Below are 16,740 nucleotides of genomic sequence, written 5' to 3'. Positions count from 1 at the left end.
CGCGATCATCCTGAGTACTGACGTCTGGTTCGAATTAACAAGATCAGCCTTTCAGAAACCTAGATAGCCTGATTTCAATCATCGGTTTAATTTAAGCTGAATAATAGGACATTTGATCGACTTTGTAGAACCAAGTACGAGAAATAGGGCCGAGGTCATCTTTGCTCTGTACCATATCTAGATGTGTTGAAAGAGAAAATACAAAGGTCCGGACTTTATGGACTTCAATGGTGGGTACGGTACGGCCATGATTCCACGTCTAAAGCCAGTGTGCGATGCCAGGGGTTGGAACCCCGAGTTCCCCACCTTGGCCTGCCGCTTGGCTGACAATGCACCCGCCCCAATGCCCATCCCGGCTATTGTTGGGACAGTGAATCGCTCTTTGCCACTTCACAGCATGAAGGGGACGATTCACTAGATGGGTGGTGAACTGATGTTGAGTGAAATGATTTGTTTTCTCAGTTGAGCCGGTGAAACAACGTGCTGATGTTGAATGATGACGACACAGGGGGAGGAGAATCTGAAAAAGCCTGTAGAATCGGCTCAAGCTGAAAGAGGTAAAACAATTTACGAATAGCACCCTTCAAGGAAACATTACAAATTATTATCAATCACATTTTAGTTTCAAAATGTATAGCTTGTCTCATGCCTCGTTGTCTCACAAGGTTCATTATTCTACGGCAGGTACCTTTAATATGGATATGAGTAGAAACATGGATAAGGTAAGAAACTCAACATTTATGACTTTTATGACTCTTGTTATTTTAATGTTCTACATACATTACATGTTTATTTACTTGTTAACAGGAGTCAGTGGGGTATCCAGGAGGGATCGAACGGAAGAAACAATACGACAAAGAAATGGAAACACTGCTTGACAGACTTCAGCTTCGAGAAAAACGGCAACAGAAATTGTCACAAGCAGATTTTCTCAAAGTAGGTCCACCTGTGAAACAGGAACATGACACGTCTGAGAGAGATGTAGCTCATACTTTCCTTCAGAGGTTGATGATGCTGGACTACAGAGCCCGATATATTCCTGTGAGACAGGACAGTCCTGAGGTGAGCCACTCAAACCCTGTTGAAGAGTCCGTCACTGATGATACAGACGATGATGATGATGATGATGATGATGATGATGATGATGATGATGCTCTTTTCAGCACCAATGCTCAATCAAAAGTCAAGACTCACGTGCATCCAATGGACGTTCAAATGGCAGTATTTCACTGCTCAGACAGCTTTTTGAAGCAGAACATGATTACGAAGCTATCACAATGTCAGTACGCCTTACCTTTCCTTGTTCCTGACCCCGTCACAATGGAGATTCACTGTCCTCTGTGGACATTCAGACAAATAAGAAAAACATGGAAGATAACTGAAATGAAAGATAACTCAAACTGTGTCACCATGAAGAGTATGCCCATCTGCAAAGCGGACACACCCTTGGTGTCATTCCTCCGCCTGGGTTCACCATCCGTGTCTAAATCTCAGCTGATGAACACTTTGATCAACGATCGTCACAACACCTTCTTCCACAGAGACTGCCCAGGGAGCACCAGGTCTCGCCATCTGATGGATGGTGTGGCAGAGATTGCATGGTACTTCCCGGCTGGAAAAGCCAATGATGCCTTCACTGACTGCATTGCCTTCTGTAATCTTCATGGTGATGCTGTGTCAGTTGTTCAACAGCGTGACATACTGACTGACAAATCTTCAGTCAATGTTGTTCTTGTACCAACTCTGGAACAAGGTGACAAAAGCGCTACGGTTATCTCAGCCCTTTACAAGTCTCCAAAACCTCTCATTATTCTCATTTCTGAGAACGATTGTGGTGCTGTCCAGATGAAAAAGGGAAAATACAAAATGGGTTTAAAGGGTCGAAGCCAGTCAGATGTTTCTGAAGAACTGAAAAAAATCCTTGTAAAGATTTTGTCTGGACCACATTCATCCTTCCAGCTTGAATCCATGGCTGAAGTTTCTGGAGTCAAAGTGGATGAAGATGAGGAATTCTGCCAGAAAGGAAAATCTGCTGCAATGAAAATGGTGGACTTGCTTCAGAAGATGGATGTTTCAGAGATCAAAGATACATATCTTTCATGTCAAGGCAAACTGTGGCATGAATGGTGCAAAATCAACAAAGAGCTGTATCACCTCAAAGGAAACATTGAGCTTGAGAAATGTCAAAAGCAAGACAAACAGGAGCAAATACGTCAAGCTCAATGCAACGCTTCCTGTAGTAAACCGATGACAGTGTTCATTGAAAGCCTCTCATCTTCGTCAGCAACAGAAAAAGAGTATTTTCTGAAATGGACTCAGATCTTATTAGATGCCCTCTCCACAGACGATCTCTCTTCAATTCTCCAAACCTATGATGAAAAGTGGGCTGAGCTCTTGGCCTTGAAGAAAACGAAGGAGCAGGACAAGACTGCTCAGCTAAAAAGAAAGCAAACTGAGCTCAATGAAATATCAACAAAAGTGCAGTCAGCAACATTTGGCTTGGAGCACATCTTCAGAGAAATGGGACAGATCTATGAAGCTCATGCAGCTCTAGAGAAACAACCAAAGAGTGACCAGACTGACTGGTCTAAATACCCTGAGCTGGCTGCAGAGATGATGATATCAGGACAACCAATGGAGCTGATGGATGGTGATGCAGGTCATGTACCTTTAACATGGATCTCTGGTATTTTAGATGAAGTCATCAAGAAACTGGGAGACAAGAGAGTTTTTGTTTTGTCAGTGTTAGGCGTACAAAGCAGTGGAAAATCAACCATGCTGAATGCCATGTTTGGGTTGCAGTTTGCAGTGAGTGCTGGCAGGTGCACCAAAGGTGCCTTCATGCAGCTGATGGAAGTGTCAGAGGAGATCAAGAAAGACTTTCAGTTCGACTACATGCTGGTGGTGGACACTGAAGGACTGCGTGCTCTTGAGTTGGAAGGTAACACTCTCCAACACGACAATGAACTGGCAACATTTGTGGTTGGTCTGGGCAACATGACACTGATCAACATCTTTGGAGAGAATCCGGCTGAGATGCAAGATGTTCTGCAGATTGTGGTTCAGGCTTTCATGAGGATGAAGAAAATTAAACTTTCTCCAAGTTGTATGTTTGTTCACCAGAATGTTACAGATATTGCTGCCACAGAGAAAAACATGGATGGGAAGCGACGGCTGCTAGAAAAACTGGACAAGATGACCCAACTAGCAGCCAAAGAGGAGGTTTGTGTTGCCGAGTGCTTCAGTGACATCATTGCATTTGATGTGCAGAAAGATGTGAAATACTTTGCCCAGCTTTGGGAGGGAAGTCCACCGATGGCTCCTCCAAATCCAGGTTATAGTGAGAGTGTCCAAGAGCTGAAGACCATCATCCTCTCAAAAGCTTCGCAGTCAGCTGGGATTACTCTCTCGCAGTTCAAAAGCAAAATTAAGGACCTGTGGAACGCCCTGATGAACGAAGAATTTGTTTTCAGTTTCAAAAACACACTTGAAGTTGCAGCGTTCAGAAAACTTGAGGTCCAGTATGGGAACTGGACCTGGAGCCTGAGGAGCAAGTTGGAGACCATTAAGAACGGGTATCTTCAGAAAATTGGAGAGGGAACACTTGCCGAGGTCAAGCTCAGTCATCTTCATAAACAATCAAATGAAACCTATGAGGAAATCAAAAACGCAATGGTAACATACTTTGATGATGACACAGACAAAGAAATGTTGGTTCAGTGGCGAGGCCGATTTGAAAGCAAAATCAAGGAGTTTCATGATGAACAAGTGAAAGGAGTTAAAAGAAAACTGGATGAAGTCATCGTGCAGAAATGTGCTTGTAGAAAGCTCGATGCTAAGAAGACAGAGTTTGAGAACAAGCTGCTAGAAAAGAGCAGAGAACTCGCTCATCAGTTAAAGGACCAGAACAAAGATGAAAAGGAACTTGAAAAGCAGTTCAACTGTGTTTGGAGGGACTTGGTTAAAGAACTAATTGCAGATACAAAACCTATTGAGGACATCGACTATGAAGAAGATCAATCAACAGTCCTCCAGGAGCTTGGTTTTGAATATTCTCTCATCGATGAATCCAGAAGAAGTGCCAGATACAAAGAAATAGCAATGGCTGGTGATTACACTCCTTATGTATCTCAGACCAAGCATCGCGATCAGTGTAGCACAGGCCAACAATGTAACACTACAGGAAAGGGAAACAGTTCTACTCTCGGTCACACAGTCTCGGAATTTGTTTCAAAAACAAAGGAAAAAGTGAGCAATTACTTTACGGAGCGTTTTCCGTTTAAAGAACAGGAACTGCTCAGATCCTTCATTTACGACGTTGAACAACAGGCCCTTGACTCAATTAAGGGCAAACCTGTCGCTACAGAAGGCTACAGTGCAACTCACTTGCAAGAAGTGGCCAACAATGTAAAGCGAAGAGTGACACAATTTGAATCACAAAAGAAATATGCTCTAAAGAAGGAGTTCACAGTGGATCTCTTACTGTATGTATTTCACAGAGCATGGAGCTGGCTGTCAGAGTCCCACAAGGAATTCAAAGTGAAAAATGATGCACACTCCTATGTGGAAAGCAAGAAAGAGCACTACTACAGCATTTTCAAAACATGCTGCAAAGGAAGCTCATCTGCTGTTGTGCTTGGAGAACTGATCTGTGACAAGCTGAAGAGTTCCACTGTTAAGGCCGTCTGTAACAGGACTTCCAATGATCTCGCTAATGTGATGAAGAGCAATTTCCCAGCATTCAATGGGAACAGGTCCAAATTTGAGAAACATATGTTGAAGTCACTTGCAGACAAAGAGGACTTTAACAACTTCATCACCTACATCCGAAACCCAAAGGAGCAAGCTAAGTCATATATAAGAGAAGCAGTACAGGAATACATCTTCAAAGACGAAAAAGAGAAAGCACTGGAAACATTTAAGAAAAATGTTGAAGAAGTCAAAAAAGAGGTGAGTGGAGCTTTACTTACTGCAACAGAGAAGGAAAAGCAGAGAGGAAAAGAAGGAGGCCTAAACATGTGGGTGAAGGAATTTGTCAGTTTGCTAGAAGATGAGCTAACATTCAACACGGATTGTTGTCAAAGCTTCAGTGACATAAAGGACTTTGACTTTCTTAAACAAGAGATAGAGAAGGGTCACGTATCCATCATAGAGGAGTTGAACAGCCTCTCCCTGGATGAGATCAAGAAATTCCAGCTGAAGCCTGAGCAAATGCACATCGATCAACTGGAAAGCTACTGCTGGGAAAAGTGTCCGTTCTGTTCGGCCGTTTGCACCAACACCGTAACTAATCACGACGAGAACCACAGCGTGCCTTTTCATCGAAGTTCGGCAGTAATTGGTTGGCATAGAACAAACACTGTGGAATTTGCTATTGAGTTCTGCACAACATATGTTGCAAGTGATATGAGTTTCCACCCAACTGGTGATAAAAAAGTGAGCATTCCCTATAGAAAGTACCGAACTGCTGGCCCACCTTACGATGAATGGGACATTACGCCTGATCATTCTGCGCTGGAATATTGGAAATGGTTTGTGTGTCAATTTGAGAAGAAACTGGAGGACCACCATAAATTAAAATTCCAGAAGAGTGGTCAAATTCCAAGTCAGTGGAAAGAATACTCTAAGAATCAAGCTCTTAAAAGTTTGGATAATCTGTGAGGAAGCCAATACAACCACAACCCTGCTGAAAATCATCAGACTTGTTTTCACTCGATTCTTCAATCATCAGAGTCTGAAGAAACAACATTCAGTGACCTTTGATTATCTTACCATTGACAGGGGAAGTTGTGTGAGTTGGGTTAGGGGACAGATCAATGAATTATGACCAACTACATGTGATTCATGGGACACAGATATCAGATCACTTGATGCAAACTAAAACTTAAAAGAAAAGAGCGTAAGAACAATAGTAATATGGAGAATCTATCGTCATTAAAACATTCTCACAATCAGAATATTAATATCAAATCAACGACTCATCCACAAAGTTGGTCTGTGCGGATGTCTGTAAATGGAAATTGTTTTCATGAAGTAACAGAGCAAAGAGTTTTGAGAAGGTGAGCCATATTTCTTTGTGAACCTGTACAATTAATGTCTTTACATTGCAAGTGGACATGCTGTCATGAGTATTGCATGTTTGTGTTTTGGCATGCCGAAGCTTTTGTGAAGGAATGTGTTCTGTTAAGATGCTGATGAGCTTATAAGTATAACATCTGAGTATAACCTTAAGTGATTTTTATTCCTATCTACCAATCCGTTGTTATATCCACGCATGTGAGTTTTGTTGTTTTTCATTCTATTTGTGAGCCAATATAACCACGGCACTACTGACAATCACAAGACTTGTTTTCACATAATTATTCATTAATCATTCATCAGTATTTGAAGGGTTAAGTTGTGTTATGTTTATCTCCTTTCAACCAATCTATTATTATATCCACACAGTTATGAGTTGCATTGTTGTTGTTGTTTAGAAACTTACTGTCTCCTACCTTCTGATATCCAAGAGTGATGTAAACAGATGTAAACAACGTAAGTCATTGAGAAGAAATCTTTTAAGTGTAACCTGTCATGGTACAATAAAATAACTTGTTCATATCTACTGAAAGGTTTCTTATTAATGTCCACCTTTAAGTCTACCAAAGACTACAGAGCGTTTATGTCCTGTCGTGTTGTCATGCTTCATGGTCATAGGCATTTCATTTCATACGACGTGTTCTTTCTCCTGAACTTATATAAATATATCGCGGGAACATCTGGAGGGAAATGCTTTAAATACCTTTCACTTGTTTTACTTTGAAGTGGCAGCTTCAATTCAGTGACACAAATGTGTTTTACAGCTTGAAAGGGAAGAGTGAGCTGAGGGGCGTTCACTTGGGTGCAATCTGCAACCTCACCACTAGATGTCACTAAAACCTACACACTGGTCCTTTAACACCTTTGCCACTCGACGACACGTCCTTTGAGCGGGTTGTCCCTCTTCTCCTTCCTCTGCTTGTTCACTGCTGAAGAACAAAGCTTCTCCAACAAGGTTTATATATACTCAACATAATTATATTACCATATATGCTCACATTTCTGCTCAGTTATGATCCTACTGTATCCTGTAATAGTGGGAATAGAATAGGTACAGTAAATAATAACTACAGGATCATTTGTCTTTAAATTCCTCCCAAACATAGATACCCTGTAATAATAGAATAGGTAGCCAGTAGTTAAGGCGAGACCATACAGATGAACAGGGACATTTTTTTAAATAATAGATAAAATTCCAGAGATGATTACGTGTATTAATCTTCAGAATACCGGATATTCAAAATCAACATTAAGATTGGGGTCATGAACTTAATTCGCTTTGAAGGATTTCCAGTCGTGTGCAGACTGAAACAATGAAAATGTGTCACGCTGTGAAGCGATGAAATAAGGAGTCCATTGCAAAAATGAATGAGGACACATAAAGAAAATGAAGAGCAAATACAGAACAGGAAGTTCATCAAATAATAAAGAATTTGTGACAAGAGCAAACATTTTGAGTACGATCTTACTTACATTTTTTGGACGGAGCTAAAAGTGAAAAGACCTAAACTAAAATGGCATCTGTCCGATTAAAATGACTCCCAATGATGCACTCTTTGGAGATAAATGTCAAGCAGTAATGACTATAAAGATCTTTATGTATTCTGTAATAAAAGAGACACATTGGTCCTAGATGTTACTTTATGTGCACAAAGCCATCTCAGTTGACTGTGTTTGTTGTGCCCACTGAGGCTGACAGGTAATCTCTATTTTTGGAGCGATTTGTTGTCTCTCTTGGATCGCTGCTCCACTGTTACTACGTAAACTTAGTGTTGCTGTTGTGGGAAGACACTTCAAAGCTCAGGATTAAGCCTCAACCCTTCAAAGACAATACAAATAGGATCATTTGCATTTAAACGTTTAATGTTCTTGTGCACAACAGGACATTTTTAGATAGAGCTAAATTCAAATTCACTTAAGCTCTACATACCAAAGTGATGAATATTTCTTACAATAACTGAGCGAGTCTCAAGGTCTTCAACCAAACATCCCATGCATGTGTAACAACATGTGTCTCTTAGCAGATCTTGAAGGAAGTGAGTTTGAAGTCCCCTGCAATTTTGATGTAGCTGATGATGTCCATGCCATCGCGGTTGGGAAACTGGACTTCATGTCCATCAGGGAGCTCCACTTCAAACATGTCTCCGGTCAGCTTCAACACCATCTAAAATAGAAAAGCAACAGTAACTCCGTTTAATGCATGCAGACATCTCAAATCGTCTCCGAACCAAATCTACCTGCATACCAATAAAGGTAATAGAGTGTTTCTGGTGATTTGGGTGAACTGACCCATCACACATCCTCCCTCCCTTGAGTCAGACCGCCTCACCTTGACATCAGCGCCCCTCTGTAGGGGGTTGTTTATTTCCCGTTTCTCATCGCCCCAACAACCAGCAGCCTTGGAGTTGCAAACGATAACGGCTCCGTCAGTGTCGTCACGGAAACGAGGGTTAAAATGCAGTGCCAGGTCGTCTGCACTACGGCCGAGATCAATCTCGAATCTGATTGGATCAGAGATTGTACAATAGATGTATTCTTCATATTGACATGTTTGCAGAGCTTGAACCATAATTATAAAAGTGTCCCTTTTTTTAGTTTTCCACAATGCATCTGCATAAAAATCACCATTTAATCTTCAGTTAATTTGCCAATACAAAACACATGTTATGTTTGGTTGGCTCACCTCTCAGCATCATGCAGAATTACCCCCCTTACTTTCAGCTGATCTCCAGCTCGGATGTGCACATTCTTCAATTCAAGTTGCTGGGAAACACAAGTTTGCAGTTCAGGGTTTACAAACCATTGAATTAGAAAATAAAAGATTGGCACTTACTCTACAAATTACAGAAGCAAAATTGAAACAAAAGCCAGAACAAAGGATTCAAACGTACCATGCTCATTTTGGGTGCTGGTGTTGGTGGAAAGTCCTGGAGCGAATGGGAGATAAAAGAGGATGGTGTTGACACACAAGCCGTCTTCTACCTAGAAGACATAAAGAAAAGTAGCCTGACTGTGAAGATCCACCTAATCTATAATGTGAAGTCCAAAGGATTGAGTGAAAGGACATTGGACCGTTGCAATGTGACTTGTTGACCATCATGCAAATCAAGTAGCCCTTTCAGTGCAGATGCCCTGCTCTAATGTGATCATTGCAGTTGAACTCATTCATTAAAAAGATGAATTGTCCCTTTAATCGCAGAACACGTTGTGAGTAACAGCTGCCACGGTGCCAATGCTTGAACAAACTACTCTGCCAAGAGCTATTTAAATATGTTTTGATTGGGAGCCATTGTGCACGTTGAGGAAGGTCCGCAACACGTCACTGATTACATAGCGAGTCCAGTGCAGGACACTGTTGATTTGATCCTATAGATTAAAGAGCGATGCAATGTTTGCTCCATGTGCCTAATGATTTAAACATAATAAGAATAAATTAATACAAATATGTTTATATTGTTCCACTATTGATTAGAAGGCTTAAATCACTTCTTAAAACCCATTTTTATAGAACAGCTTTTAAGTGATGTCGTCCTTTTATGCAGTTCTTTGGTTCCCCTAATTTAGTTTGTCTGTTGTTTTTTATTTTTATTTTTTATATTTGTATCTTAGCATTCTATTTGTATTGCCTTGATTCTCTGTAGAGCACTTTTTTAAAAAGGTGCTATATATATAAAGTTTTTAATATTATTATTATTATTATTATTATTTTCACAAAAACACTGGATGTCTCATTAATAATTAATAATTAATTTGCCCTTCATTAAGATTTTAACGATTATTTTTTAAATAATCTACCAATCTCTCCTCAGTAAAACCTGATATTATACTGTCAACCTGAATGTGGATTTCGTTTCTTCTCGTCGACAGGAGAATGTTGAAGAAATTGATGGTGAAGAAGGAACTCCGAGAGACACAGCCAATTGCACACAGCACTTTGTAAGAATATTCAGTTTATTCTCAAAGGTACAGGTCAAACACAGGAGCCTATAAACCAGGAGACTTTCCGGAGCCGAATTGAGAAAATCTACCGATAATGCTTTCTGCTGCATGTTATATGCAAGACAGAAAGAGGCATGTATGTTCCAATCCTATCGGCAGATCACCCCATTTTGGGAGAGCTTCTAGCCCCCTCCCCAGAAATCCTAATCTACACAAAGGCCATTCACCCCAGAAGTCCTTATGAAACCTCTGAACTCTCTACTGTGTACCTCTGGCCTACATATTTTAGATACCTGACACCCTGCAGAAATGGAAATTACACAACATGGAGATGACAGTTAAATTGAGTGTATTGGAATCGTGTGTGTGTCGCTCTGAATGGGTATAAATAACTTAAACATACCGACCGAAACGAGTTTGAGCTCCACTCCGTCTGACGTTACATTCATCTTCAACGTCGAAGCGGAATCAAGGTGGAGCGCTTGACTCCTTTTATTTTTGAAGTATATACCGGAAGTGCTTTCATGTTTGCATTGTCACTAACTTTACGAAAATAATGAGCTGCAGTTACAAGCTTTGTCCACTGGCGGGCAGTGTTGAAGGTCGTCTTTAAGTAGTGTGGGGAACTGCGATAACTGTTACATTAATTCATTGGCAGCAGTCATATAACATATGATTAAATGTTAACGTGTTTTGGTTGACTTGTACCTCACTGTAAGAATATCGGTCACGTGGCAATTAAGAATAATAATCATAACCGTGTATTGCCAAGTATGTTTCACATACAAGGAATTTGTCATGGTGGGTGGTGCAAGTGTATTTTCTAAAGAGAACATTTTGTTATTTCATTTCGGATGGCTTCAGTTCCAGCACTGGAGTTACTTACAAGTAAGTAAGTAAGTGGAAGTGTGTTATTTTATTTTGACCAAATTAAAATGATGCAGTTACCGACTGTGACCACTGGAGGGCAGTAAAACCCAAATATTATACCTCGAACGCTTTCTTGGAGGGAATTACATTATCTTAATATTGTTTTGAAAAGCTATATTACAAATATATTTCAATGCAGAAAAATATAGATATAAGTAATGTGCCTGTAGTATTCCGACCTAAAACAACTGGACAAAATATATACAAGTTGTTATACGTAGAAAACAACTTCCGCTGTACTACCGGAAGTGACAAGAGAAAGTAAACAGAGGAGCTGCAAGTGGATCCAGAAAAGATAATTGCGAGTAAACCGATTTATAACCACGTTGTGCTTTGTTTGAATAATACGTGGCCGTTGTTTGTGAAACTGGTGCTAATTCTGACAAAGGTAATTCGTTGACGGCATGTTTCCTTTTCATCTTCCAATAGCCTCACGTTACTCAGCTAGCAGCTAACGTTACTAAGCCTTTTCATGTTAGTCTCCGTCACTACAACGACATATATCGGGTCGTTTCTTTACGTTGTTCGCAGTGTAACTGTTACACGAATTCATACTAATTTAACGGGCCAACGTCGGCTAACTTTAGTTCCAGTGCACCGAAAGTAACCAGCTGTTCGTCCAGCTGCTGCAGATCTGACACGAAGGCTTTATGGTGCTATCAGGTCTCTCTCACACCACAATGAGCTCACTTTAAATCCCCGCTGCAGGGGTCGCCCATACTTAATGAGCAACTTGACAGAAAACAGAAGTGTTGTTCCTGTCTTCATCTTATCAATATTGAGTTGTTGTTTTGTTGTTGTTATTGTTGTTGTTGTGTATGCACGGGTACAGGATTGACGCTGGCCTTCAATGTTCACAGACATGGATTACGAATTGGAGGAGGACAAACTGTGAGTCACACTTTTATGTTTTCCTCTTTCAGGATCTGCGCTGTTCAGCCGTGTGTTTCAGTGTGGCCATTATTAAGTCTTCAGTTCACTATTAGTACTTATTATAAGGAGAAACCGGATCAAATAAATGCTTCAAGTCTCACCGTATCGTGTGTTCTCCTCAACAGGGGGATACCAACGGTGCCTGGTTCTGTGTGTTTGAAGAAAGACGCTAATAACCTTATTGGGATCAGCATTGGTGGGGGGGCACAGTACTGCCCTTGTCTCTACATTGTCCAGGTACGTACAGAACAATTTGAGTTGAACACTTCTGTAAAGTGTACAATGTCAGAACACACAGTGTTTCTGTGTGGTTGGTGCCTGTTTTAAATGTGGTTTCTGGTGTCTTACAGGTCTTTGATAACACCCCAGCAGCTCTGGATGGGACACTGGCAGCCGGCGACGAAATCACAGGCGTGAACGGGAAACCAGTGAAGGGAAAGACCAAAGTGGAGGTGGCAAAGATGATTCAAGCTGTACAGGTACACACATACTGGGGATGGATTCACAGCTCTGAGTCCCACCAGGAAATGCTCCAGTGGCTTATTACTTTCTTCTTCGACAAGGTTTTAGATCTAGTCTAGATTTAGAATAACGCCACACACCCAATGAGTAAAATGTAAGCTCCCATGGACATGAATAGAAACAAACATTACTTACGTTTCTGTGTCTTCCACCCGGGCTGAAGATTTAACAGTGACTAGTCCAAAGATTTACCGGCTGGATGAAAACCCACCATCCAACTGGAAGAGAGGGACTGTACTGGCAAGCGGTGCTGCAGAGGTCGGGGCAATAGCCCTTTAGCCCTTTAGCCCTTTAGCCCTTTAGCCTGTAGCGTAACGTCACCAGCGGAGGGGGGGGGCTGTGTTTTTTTTGGCCTCCATTGTTCGCGCCCAGAAAATTCCATGACTTGACATGACTGCATGTCGGATTAAAGAGGAGGTGCAACGTTTTTTTAAAGGATTAGAATGTGCCGCTGCTTCCCATTCAGGGCAAATGAACGTGCATGTCAACTTCACCCTCGGCACCTTGAAGCTGGAAAAGTGTGCACGTTGTCAGTTGTGCCTCGTGTGCTAAACACATTGTATTTGAATGGATCATTACAGATATAGTTTGTGTTCCACAGGGAGAGGCAGTTATCAACTACAACAAGCTGCAGGCAGACCCCAAACAGGGGAAGTCGCTGGATATAGGTATCTCCTCTATTCACCGTGATTCAGTGTTTGTTTATTTGCTTTCCGGTAACTTTTGCTCGGTGCCGTTCGGGTCCACTAAACACGTCCGCTGTGTCTTTCAGTGCTGAAAAAAGTCAAACATCGCCTGGTAGAGAACATGAGCTCAGGCACAGCCGATGCTCTGGGACTCAGTAGAGCTATTCTATGCAACGGTGAGATTACCATGACGGGCCTTCTGATTGTGTGAGTGCATCGACGTAGCTCGATATAAACTCAACTCGTGGATTGACTTTGTAGATGGACTGGTCAAACGACTGGAGGAGCTGGAGAAAACAGCAGAGCTCTACAAAGGTAAAGGACAAAACCAGCCTTCGGTCCTTTAGCGTGACGGGTAAGGTGACCGGTAACGTGATGTTTGAATCAAACACTGTGTTGTGCCGTTCTTCTGTTTGCTCGTAGGGCTGATGGAGCACACGAAGAGACTGCTCAGAGCTTTCTTTGAGCTTTCTCAAACTCACAGAGGTGAGTCACTGGGCGTGAAATCCAAACTGAAACTCTGAGTCTGTGTGTCTGATGTATATGACCGGTGTTTGACAATCCACCCCTCCAGCGTTTGGCGACGTCTTCTCGGTCATCGGCGTGCGAGAGCCTCAGGCTGCAGCCAGCGAGGCTTTTGTGAAGTTCGCCAACGCTCACCGCAGCATTGAGAAGTACGGCATTCAGCTGCTGAAGACCATCAAACCCGTGAGTACGCAGGAGCAGCTGTGAACGCTCGGCTCCGACGTGTGTTATTACAGTGGTATTCATCGATTTAGATCCAACCCGGAAGTACAAAACACACGCACTCTTGTTTGTGAGGATGTCTGGAGTGAATGTCTGGAGTGTGCACCTCATGGCGTGACCCAACGCATCACCACCCTGTTGTGCAGATGCTCCACGACCTGAACACGTACCTTCACAAGGCCATACCCGACACGAAGCTCACCATCCGCAAGTACCTGGATGTGAAGTTTGAGTACCTGGTGAGTTGTGGCGGGATGTGCAACACGGAGTCATCGCATGTGAGCGTGCCTCGGTCTACGCCGTCTATGAATGACCTTCTGACCTCCTTGTGTCCTCCAGTCGTACTGCCTGAAGGTGAAGGAGATGGACGACGAAGAATACAGCAGTATTGTGAGTTCTCTCGTTTTCTTTGCACACGCAACGATTTAGAGGTTGCCGATGGAAAGATGTGTCGCGCTGCGTCTCCCGGAGGATTCTTTCGCTCCAATCGTCCGAAGCAGTGATTTGTGTTCTTCCTCCTCCTCCTCTTCCTCCTCCAGGCGATGGGAGAGCCGCTGTACCGCGTCAGCACCGGCAACTATGAATACCGCCTGGTGCTGCGCTGTCGGCAGGAGGCCCGCGCCCGATTCGCCAAGATGAGGAAGGACGTTCTGGAGAAGATAGAGCTGCTGGATCAGAAACACGGTCTGTTGTGTTGTTGTTGTTGTTGTTTGGCTTTCCATTTCCCTACTCGGGCCGTTGTAAACTGGCGCTAGTGGAACACGGGTACATCGGTGTGATCAAATGTAATCTGATATAATCTGTCCCTCGGTCCCCGATCAGACGACCACACAGTGACCATTGTACCTGCTGCCCCCGTTGTTTTCTAACTCTTTCAGTTCATTCCCTTCACGTTGTTTATTTAATTATCTATTTGCATATATTCGGCTCGCCTCACCCGTCTCTAAATGTAATGACATAGATCATCCGCTCTTTTCCCGCCGCTCTTCCTCCCCTCCAGTCCAGGACATTGTGTTCCAGCTGCAGCGCTTCGTCTCCGGCATGTCCCACTACTACGACGAGTGCTACGCCGTGCTGAAGGAGGCGGATGTCTTCCCCATTGAGGTGGACCTCTCCCGCACCATGTTCAACTACGGCAGCCAGTCGTTGTCCTACGCCGGAGATGAAGAGGAGGATGAGGAGGAAGAGGAGGAGGAGGGAGGGAGCAGCACAGAGAGAAAAGCAGAGAATGGTGCTGAGAAACTGATTGATGACGTGTGAGTGTGAGTGTGAGTGTGAGTCTGAGTCTGAGTCTGAGTCTGAGTCTGAGTGTGAGTGTGAGTGTGAGTGTGAGTGTGAGTGTGAGTCTGAGTCTGAGTCTGAGTCTGAGTCTGAGTCTGAGTCTGAGTCTGAGTCTGAGTCTGAGTGTGAGTGTGAGTCTGAGTCTGAGTCTGAGTGTTAGTGTGAGTCTGAGTGTGAGTGTGATGAAGTCCACCCATCTAACATCACTATTCTTTCCATGCATTTCATGTCAATGCATTCACCAAGCAGCGATCTTTTCCGTGGCGTATAGCAGTTTAACCGGTAAATACTCCAAAGATTTGCCGCTGTAGCGCTGTATGTTATTCTTTTGTCTGCGTTTCCTTTCTGCGATGCTCTCCAATCAACAGCTTTGTGATTATTTTACCATCGCCAACTTTTGACTGTCAAATTTCTCTTTAAAAGAAAGAGGAAAAAAGACGACGTCCCGCTTTTCGACGTCGGTCACTGCTCAGTCTGTGAGAGAGACGCGGCGAACGGATGGCAATTTTAATGCGTCAGATAATGATTTATGTGATCATGAGATTATGAGGTGTGCCTTCTTCGCTCTTCATGAAGCCTATTGGCTGCGTATCGATTTGCATATTGTGGATTGTAAAAGTTACATCGTAACTTTTTTTTGGTGCTTATTTTCTTTGCTTTTGGACTTATTGAGCTACATGAAATGATGTTTTGCGGTTAGTGCTAAGTGACACTTTCTCCTCAGCTTAACGAACAAATGGCAAATTTGTATCGTATCCGAAAATCTGAAGGTATTGTTGAAGATGATGACTGAATGAAGTTTGTTCCGTGAAGCCGTTACATTCCTTTGTCCTCTTTGCTTTTCTATTCTTCACTTGTTTCACATGACAGCCTGTAACTTGCCAGTGTCGAGCTTCCTGACCAAAGCCTCTGCTTTATGTCTTTCAGTCGGTGTCATCTCCTGACACGGCATGTTTCAAGTTAAATGTCGTCTTTTTAATTTATTTTTTTCTGACTTCTGTATCACACTTGAATCCCTCTTCTCTTTTGTGTTTTTCACTTAAACAATGCCCTGTGGAGGAGAGAGTGGACACACTGAACCTCACAGGGCTGTACCACTGTGTGAACATCAGAGACGAGGAAATACCAACTCTACATGTAAATAACTATATACGGGTGTAAAAACTGTTTTAATTGTTATCGTCATTTCCACTTTATTTATTCTTTTTGTCAAGGTATATTTAAAAGCTTTTAATTAGAAAAATGTATTTCTATTTTAAAGTCAATATAATTATCCTCTTCTGTTGCATTGGGGGGGAGAAGATGTTGTGCATTTTCATGATTTACTATTGAGAACACGGGGGGAGCAATCACATCAGAAAACACTATTCTGCAGTAGTCTAAGACTACACCATGTGTTAAATAAAATTAAAAAATTAAACCATAGTTTGTGTATTGTATTTTTCTGAATAACTAATCTAATGGATCAGAAGAAGCTACTGTGTCATTTTACACAGATCCTTGTAACCTAATTTAACAGTTTATTGGATTAAATGAGTAGAACCGTACTTATCAGGATGTCCCAATGGGAAATCTGCAAGTCACCTCTGCATCCCGGGTCAAATCACATCCGAGCATTTGGATC

General features: G+C 42.3%; 3 protein-coding genes across 6 annotated transcripts; 2 read left to right on the top strand and 1 right to left on the bottom strand.

Annotated features, from left to right (window-relative positions):
* Positions 1-1,167: 1,167 nt before the first annotated feature.
* On the top strand, positions 1,168-6,604 carry LOC130188591 (interferon-induced very large GTPase 1-like; the record flags this gene model as incomplete). The annotated part of the gene is made up of 1 exon (XM_056406990.1): positions 1,168-6,604. A coding segment is annotated over one exon (4,494 nt), but the record flags the coding sequence as incomplete, so codon positions are not given.
* Positions 6,605-7,919: 1,315 nt separating this feature from the next.
* LOC130189137 (galectin-2-like) lies at positions 7,920-12,609 on the bottom strand. 2 transcript variants are annotated; one of them, XM_056407819.1, is made up of 5 exons: positions 12,538-12,609; positions 8,970-9,060; positions 8,762-8,841; positions 8,408-8,579; positions 7,920-8,242 (listed from the first exon to the last, which is right to left on the bottom strand). In XM_056407819.1, the coding sequence occupies exons 2-5, from the start codon at positions 8,976-8,978 to the stop codon at positions 8,096-8,098; spliced, it is 408 nt and encodes a 135-aa protein (XP_056263794.1). In that variant the 5' UTR covers positions 8,979-9,060; positions 12,538-12,609; the 3' UTR covers positions 7,920-8,095. The 2 variants fall into 2 exon arrangements, with proteins under 2 accessions (XP_056263794.1, XP_056263793.1); XM_056407818.1 differs by lacking the exon at positions 12,538-12,609 and adding an exon at positions 9,913-10,107.
* pick1 (protein interacting with prkca 1) lies at positions 11,227-16,541 on the top strand. 3 transcript variants are annotated; one of them, XM_056407817.1, is made up of 13 exons: positions 11,227-11,335; positions 11,808-11,838; positions 12,006-12,117; positions 12,231-12,359; positions 13,004-13,070; positions 13,175-13,264; positions 13,350-13,403; positions 13,512-13,574; positions 13,663-13,796; positions 13,982-14,074; positions 14,175-14,225; positions 14,375-14,519; positions 14,836-16,541. In XM_056407817.1, exons 2-13 carry the CDS (start codon positions 11,810-11,812, stop codon positions 15,093-15,095), a joined length of 1,227 nt encoding a protein of 408 aa, XP_056263792.1. In that variant the 5' UTR covers positions 11,227-11,335; positions 11,808-11,809; the 3' UTR covers positions 15,096-16,541. The 3 variants fall into 3 exon arrangements, with proteins under 3 accessions (XP_056263792.1, XP_056263789.1, XP_056263791.1); XM_056407814.1 differs by having other exon boundaries at positions 11,780-11,838; XM_056407816.1 differs by having other exon boundaries at positions 11,227-11,838.
* The last annotated feature ends 199 nt before the right edge of the window (positions 16,542-16,740 follow it).

This window comes from Pseudoliparis swirei, chromosome 23, assembly GCF_029220125.1.
Source record: "Pseudoliparis swirei isolate HS2019 ecotype Mariana Trench chromosome 23, NWPU_hadal_v1, whole genome shotgun sequence".
NCBI lineage: Eukaryota > Metazoa > Chordata > Actinopteri > Perciformes > Liparidae > Pseudoliparis > Pseudoliparis swirei.
This window is presented reverse-complemented; position numbering and strand designations above follow the sequence as displayed.

Bases quoted from the DNA above. Each gene is read 5' to 3' on its own strand.
- LOC130189137 (XM_056407819.1), bottom strand. The intron at 8,580-8,761 runs GTGAGCCAACCA...TGATCCAATCAG, and splicing joins ATTCTGCATGATGCTGAGAG to ATTCGAGATTGATCTCGGCC. The intron at 8,243-8,407 runs GTGAGGCGGTCT...TTTCTATTTTAG, and splicing joins AGAGGGGCGCTGATGTCAAG to ATGGTGTTGAAGCTGACCGG.
- pick1 (XM_056407814.1), top strand. From the start codon at position 11,798: ATGTTCACAGACATGGATTACGAATTGGAGGAGGACAAACT. The intron at 11,839-12,005 runs GTGAGTCACACT...TCTCCTCAACAG, and splicing joins GAATTGGAGGAGGACAAACT to GGGGATACCAACGGTGCCTG. The intron at 14,075-14,174 runs GTGAGTTGTGGC...TGTGTCCTCCAG, and splicing joins ATGTGAAGTTTGAGTACCTG to TCGTACTGCCTGAAGGTGAA.